Raw genomic sequence first — 7,500 nt, 5'->3', positions numbered from 1 at the left:
TTGAAGTCGACGGTTACGGAAAAAATCATCAACGAGTCCATGACGAAGTAACAAGTTTATAAAAGAATACAAAATGAAGTAGAATGCAATTTATTATATCACTCATATACAACAACCTATGATTGGTCAATGAGGCGAGCCGTATTTTGAGTACGGGCCAGTTTGCTTTCCAAGTGACACAGCAAACATTTCCGCAACAAGAGATGTAATAAATATTTAAGTAACCTTGTCTCCTCGGTCAATACGTTCTGGTCCACCAGTTTCTTCTGATGCAAAGAATAGCAGAGTCACGCTATTTTAGTCAAAATTCAAAACACTAGAAGACGTCTTTGCATCAATGAAGACCACAGAATAATGATGTAGGTTTGTTGCCAATGGCCATTGAAGTGCACTGAAGCAATTCTTTGTTGTTTGCAGCCAAGAATGAAGGGGATGGAAATGGATTGAAACTTGAAAAAATTGGCCAATTTTTTTTTTTAAGTTTGGAGACGTCATCCCGTGAAAGTCGCCAAAAGTTAAATACGAATAGCTCTTTGTGCCATATTATATCTCGTATCATCTCAGTGAGTTGTCAGGAATGTTACATGTGTGAGCAAGAGTACTAATTCAGATTTTTACCCAGTAAAGTAAATTTAGTATGTCAGTGCCCCTTTAAGCAAGCGGCGTTTCTGAGCCACGAACGACAACCGGAAGTGAGATGTTTTCCTTTTCAATTTATCTTGACACTTGAGCGGTTTTCAATTGAGTGTCGAAAGTAATTAGATGATTACTTTGGTTTATGATTACTTCACTCAGTGATTGGTTCAAAGTTCTCGCGCCATTTTTTCAACCAACCAGAAGTGAAACCAAAACCAATCGTGGCTCGCGCGCGCACATTTTCCCGCGCTTTGTGTCGGCTACGTGTAATTACTTCGAGTTTTGATTGGTTTACTGGATTGTCTCTGTCCTTTTTGATTGGCCAAAGTAATTACTTTGGTTTTGGTTTTACGACACTCAATTGAAACTCGCTCTACCAAATTCTTATTTATTAAGTATTTCTTCACAATTAAACGAGATTAGTGCTCTCCTGGCATACAAAATGTGCACTTCCGCTTTCCGTTGGTTGTCCAAGAAGCAAGAGAACCTCGCGGTCCTTTCCTCGAAAGTCCCGAAACTTTACGGGTCTTTATGGTGGTGTGTCACCTTTCCTCTGTATCTCCAGAACAGACAGGATTTCAGTCATTAACCTTTACAGCCATTTTGCATTTCGTTATCTTGAAAACATGTCAAAAGACCAGCCTTCCAAAACAGGGGGATAGCTTTTCGGGACCGAAAAGTTCTCGGGACTTTCGAGAAACGGGCCACTGATCCGTAACAGCATAGTCAGTAGACTAAGAGGGAGTCCCTAATTTATGTAGCATAAATTATGGCCTTTGGACCCAGTTGGCAAATTGCCTGACATTTCCCTTTCTATTCAACTTATACGACGTACAGTCTACTTTAGACTTCAAATCTACTTCAACGAAACAAAGATTTTAAAACAACCTGAGAAGATTCACAATAAGCGAGGCAAGGAGTTGAACCCGGATCGATGGCTTCACCTTGCAGTTTCCGATATCCACAAGACTAACGAGACAACCTTCCGGAAAATCGAATTTTTTGAGTATTGAAATAGTAGTACCAGAAGAACAATTGAAAGTTAACCGTCTTCAACGGGGTTTTTAGACCTAAATACTGTAGATCAGCGCGGCATAGCTTAGAAACGCTATTTTTTGTTGAACTAAAGCTGTAATTCTGCCTGTTTTCATTCTTTTTAGAGCGGTAAGCTTGTCAATATATTAACATGGGATATTGCGTCGTGTAATTGTTACGAAATGTCCAATGTCAGTTTGATGGAGGGAAACTAGTGTTGACTACACCAAGATGGCCGCGTGACGTCAGATGCAAAGGAAGACCTAAGACAGCAAATGACCAGAATCAGGTTGCTGACCAGCGGTTTTCGTTGAAACAATGGTTTGCTGGGGGTGCTCAGTCTCGCGGGATCAGAAAACCTGGTTGTAGTCAGCAAACCATCAATATTGAGAAAATTGCGGTTAGAAAACATACCTGAACTTGACGAGCCCACGATTAGGCTAATTCCTCGTTGGCGTAATTTCTTAGTCACCAGAAATGCATAATTTGGGTGCAGCCCACGACGCGATTCGCTCTCTGCAATTCAAAAGAGAATAAAGGCAGCTTGAGAAGTGAGTCTGTGACAGAATGAGCACGATAGGCGGTTTTCATGTGACGTCATCGCCGCCATGTTGGTGGACGAAAACAAAAGATCTCTCATTAGCTTCTTTTGTTCGCCCACCAGAAGTCGTACATTCTATATTGTTATTGGTGTCCCTAGAGGTTGGTTGAAAACGTCCTATTGCGAGTAATATTCATAATTTCTGCTAATTCCGAATTGTAGGAGAAGGTCGTACGATTTTTATATGTATAAATACAATGGACTTAATTTTATTCAAGCTTTACTCGTTTTCTATGCTTTTTTCAAGCTTTGTGAAATTACTCAGTTCTTAAAGAAAAGCTGAGAAAAACTTTGATCTACGTTTGATTACTTTGGTTTGTATTAATTAACACTTTCTTTTTTTCTTTCAGCTTTGGCACGTCGTTGTCATAGTGACGGGTCTGCCGGTCATTCTGTTGTTTAAGGGGGTATTTACAAGAGACCGGGACGAACTCAGACCGGCAAGAGTTCGTATCGGCGTCTACACATTTCTTCTCCTGCGTTTATATGAAACCAGCCTGGCAATTAACTCAGGCGGGTCTGACCTCGTCTCGGTTGCTGTACCGACACGACAAATTCTCACACCGGTGCGAGTTCGTACCGTTCTCATGTAAATGACAACAAATCTCAGACCGGGTAGAGACGTTTCAAGCCTGTATGCTTTTGTGTCAGCCGTATATTTATTAGACAATATCATTTCGTCCCGAAATCAGGCACCATATATCATACATACATCTTTATGTACCCTCGGATTTTTAGAGTAGCTTGGTGTAGCTAATATCTCCGAGCATTTACCCTCCCAACCATGATACACCATAGAAGACAGGCCACAACACCGGGAACTACATGCCCTACTCTTTGTCACAAGTGTGCGGGTTCTTTTACGTCACACAGGATTATGAACATTGAAGGGTTGCGAGATGGGACCTCCGGCTTATCGTCCTTATCCGAGAAGACTAGAGAGTCTAACCATTTGCAGATATAATTACAAAGGTAGCACTTTCTCCTCAGTTATTTAAAGACGCTGAAGGTTGGTCCGGCCGGAGTTGAACTCACGACCTCCCGCGTGACAGCCCGGTGCTCAACCAACTGAGCCACCGGTGCGCATCTCGTACCGGTTTCATGTAAAGGGCTGCAAAAGGTTTCATAACGGTACAAGTTCATACCGATCTGAGTTCGTCCCCGTCTAATGTAAATACCCCCCCCTTCCCCCCCCCCCCCCCTCCCTTACTCAGTCGCAGCTCCGGTGATTCGGGAGTAGTTGCCATAGCAATTAAATTGGAGGTCTTTCATCGTACCCATTCTGTCTAATCAAAATCATGTAATTGTTTTGGTTAAAGCGGTTACTCCAGTTTCACTAAAGGACCAAACAGAAGAGTTTCAGGTTACCCTTTTTAGTTGCCGCGCAACGATCTATGCATTAAGTTGGATCAACACATCTGTTAGGTCAGATCGAACAAACAACGTTCACCAAGGCATTCTCTTCAAAATGGAACTACGGTCGGCCAAACCTACACATGCGTGATCAGCGCTCAAACTAGAAAGCAGACACAATGAGCCACACACTGTTCGAGTAGAGTAGGGGATGAGTCCCCACTGTTGTGCTCTGGCCTTTGCGAATAAGTGTAAAATTACAGCAGGTCCACATAAACTTGTATAGCTGCCAATATACTAACCTGCTTCAACAAACAAACAAAACAGTTACACATTATGTCGGAAAGCTTTAACAACTGCGGTATATGAACGAGATCAAGATAAACAAAGCGACACGTACCAAACCCTTGCACACGTCTTTCCTTTTTTGGACGCAGTTTCACCGGTTCGTTTCCAAAGTTGATCGCTTCCACGGCTTCGTGTGGCGGAACCTCGTCAATCACTGTAACCATTCGATCATCCTCGGAGTCACTACCGATGTAAGTTTCAGGAACATTGTCATCCATAAAGAAAGCTTCTCGATAATCCAGAAAATCTCTCTCTCCTTCATGTTTTTTTCCATGTCTTAAAGTAACGTCAATGTGTCCTCCCATTCCTATTCCTTCATTTTCCAGAGTTTCATTTCTCATTTGTTCATTTTGATTTTTCGCGTTATTTCTTAGCGTACGATCGACGTCAAGATCATCAAGAGATCCATGATGGGAGCCCGACATGGAGAGGGAAGGGGACGTTGACCGCGACGTGGCAGGTGACGAGGGAGGGGAGGGTAAGCAGAACTGCTCCCAGATGTCTTGTTCGCTCAGATTTTCACTCGCTATAGATCGACGCAACGAACTCCTCTTATTATTCGGAATTGAATCCCTGCTGCCTTTACGCGGCGAATATGGTGAATGTGGGGGAGAGGGGAAGGGAGATAACTGTGGGGTGTTCTCTAAGGAAGAGACAGGAGTTCCATCCTCGAGTTTTTTTCGAGACGTACATGTACGATTCATTTCTACAAGAACACTGGTTGGAACACTTCCAATCAAGGTTTCCGTGTTGGAATTCATGTTTACGAACCCATCCTCATCGTTGATGTCAAATGACAATATACTCTCTACTTCAGAGCTTGTTTCCGACTGAGATTGGCTTCCATTTACAAGAGCAACTGAAGTCTTTTTTGGTGGATCAACACAGCAACGCCAGCGGTTATTAGAAAATTGTCCCAGTATTGTTAAATCAGTTCCTTTGGGAAGAAAGGTGCGTGGATGACCAGGTATCAGCAGATAGTCTTTGCGCGTGCTTGACCGAAATTCGCATCTTCTCAACACTGAAAAATCACCAAAAAACAGAGACTTTTTAACGAGAGGGAAGATTCTCCGCACTGATTGTCCTTCTGTTGCAAGTCAATAATCCTAAAACCCCAGGTAGTGACCGCCACGAAACGATTTTTCATCACTGATATATTTTGCAGGCACTTTTTACGATGTCAAGCAACGCTCTCCTGAGGAGAGCGTTGCGTGACGTCCTCAAAAGAGACTATACAAGCGAATTGACCGTGAACCACAAAGTATCTGAACAATTTCATAAGATTCTCCCACACACAAGCATTCCAGCTTAAGAGACTCGCATGAAAAAGGCCTATTAAAAATGGGACAGAGAAAAAAACTCAAAAAATGCGAAAAGCAATATCACTTCAGCGCATCAATTTAAAATGTCACGCGACAGAGTGATTCACTTCCATTTTCAATTTAAGTAGGAGCAAATGTACCCCATTCGAATTCCTTTCTTGTCATATCTTTCTTGAATTAAATAAACGAAGAAAAGAGTACTTATTCTGTGGAGCATAAGCATGTAACCTTTCCCGGCTGAGACCTCATTAAGGCAATACAATATCACTTTAAAATTTCGACGACAACGAGGAAGTATTACATACAATACTCTTGGTTCCTTTCGTTTTCACCCAAAGATGATTCTCCTTCTAGCGTCAACCCGGAGCGTTTCAGAGGTATTTTTTTTTCGAGGTCGTCTCCGTACTAAAGAAATTAGAAGTGTTCATTCTTTTGACAAGAGAATGACACTTGGAAGATAGGACTCGAGACCTTTGTCCTGTTAGTTGTGGAATCGCATTCCCTTGCTACCGAGTAATCAGACATGCAAGACTTACATTTGGTATCATTTGCACCCAAAAAAGCCATTTCTTCTTTGTCTAGCTGTAATAAAAGTTCCTCCATCTCAAGAAGCCGTTTCTGAAATCAAAAGGTGACAATCAATAGGATTAAATCAACAATCCAGCTCACTTTTGCATTGGCTGCTGTGTTTATGTGGGCGACGACGAAAAAAGCATGTGACTTTGAGATGTGTCAAGTTTAGAGGTCTTGACAGCGAAACTTCAGAATACCCGGCCAATTATAAGCATATGAATAACCTGCATGGTTATAAGCCAAGTTCTTCAAACCGTGCAACTACAAGAACACAATAGTGGCCGGGTATCCCTTTTCGTTTTAGAACATTGGTAAAGCATTGTCCCACCCAAACATTCGACAAAACCCTGCGCTTAAAAGGTCTATGAACAATAAACTTACTCGTTGGTATGAAGAATCGTTCTTAAACAACGACACTACCTGTGCTTTGGCGTTGCTTTAAAGCGGGAAATTGACAAACTGCATTTCACCTTCCTCAGGGCTGTGGCTTGCTTCAGCTGATAAATCAGCTATTTGGAGAGTAGCGTGACCGGAAGCGAAAGAGTGCCTCCTGTGTCAGCGAGTCAGGGGGTGTTGATGAAAATTGTAATTCTTCGAGCTCTTTCCGCAAATGCTTATGTTGGCGCACTTTCAATTTCAAGGGAACATTGTCACGTTCGAGAAACAACATTATTATTATTATTATAATTATTATTATTATTATTATTATTATTATTATTATTATTATTATTATTATTATTATTATTATTATTATTATTATTATTTACTTATATTATTTTAGGGGTAATATTAGCCTGGATTTGTATGTTGGCGAACTTTCAAGGGTACAGTGTTTAGTGTGCGTTCGATAGACCGTATTCGGGAATAGGAATACATGGAATACAAGTTGGAGATCCTTCGTTTTTGCGGAGATTCACATTAAAATTGTCAAACATTTGCTAAAATGTTATTTTAAACATACTTTTATCATCCTTGCGGCTTCGAAACGCGTCAAACATACCGTTTTAATCATCACTTCACGTATTCTTATTCCGGAATAGGGTCAATCGAACGCGCCCTAAGAAAAAGGTGGATTATGTCGAATGTAAGCCCTGTAATGCACAGTAACCATTAATAGAAGTTCTACATACATTTAACAGTCAAATTTAATTCGGATTGGAGCTATTCTTTCAAACCGAGGAACAACTACACGACACAGGTCATCCTTTTGTTCAAGATTAAATCAATTTTATAAAATCAGTTTCTTAGATTAAGACTGAGTTCAATTTTACGCGTCTCTACCAAAAGTCAGGCGAAGTACATCCGGTTTTCCGCTTTCAATACACCTTATTCCAAAATGGCCACCATTATAGTATTCTTTTGTTTGCCTGAAAATTAATCCTTGTCGTCTCGTTGCGACAAGGGCTAATAAGAATATTGGCCATTTTGGAATAAGGTGTATACTTGCCAAGAATTCATCTGATCTGCTCTAATTAGACTAGATTTTAGTTGCACTCGTCCCAATTTGTAGAGCACTTGTGGATTTCGCTGGATAAGTTTATAAATAAAATTATCATTGTTATGCTTTTTGGTTAATGACTGAGGAAACAGATTACTAGAATTTGTTAAATGGTTCTTCAACATATATCTTGG

General features: G+C 41.0%; 1 protein-coding gene across 2 annotated transcripts in view; it reads right to left on the bottom strand.

The window, feature by feature from the left end:
• LOC137984669 (uncharacterized) overlaps nucleotides 1-7,500 on the bottom strand; it is a 37,972-nt gene that overhangs the window by 14,963 nt on the left and 15,509 nt on the right. For both annotated transcript variants that reach the window (XM_068831906.1, XM_068831907.1), the window contains 3 exons: nucleotides 5,832-5,913; nucleotides 4,026-4,994; nucleotides 2,086-2,187 (listed from right to left, as the gene is read on the bottom strand). In XM_068831906.1, the coding sequence (XP_068688007.1) occupies nucleotides 2,086-2,187; nucleotides 4,026-4,994; nucleotides 5,832-5,913 (1,153 nt within the window). The remainder of the gene's footprint in view (nucleotides 1-2,085; nucleotides 2,188-4,025; nucleotides 4,995-5,831; nucleotides 5,914-7,500) is intronic.

This window comes from Montipora foliosa, chromosome 14 (genome assembly GCF_036669935.1).
Source record: "Montipora foliosa isolate CH-2021 chromosome 14, ASM3666993v2, whole genome shotgun sequence".
Taxonomy (NCBI): domain Eukaryota; kingdom Metazoa; phylum Cnidaria; class Anthozoa; order Scleractinia; family Acroporidae; genus Montipora; species Montipora foliosa.
The sequence above is the reverse complement of the archived record's forward strand: the minus strand, read 5'-3'. Positions and strand labels throughout refer to the sequence as shown.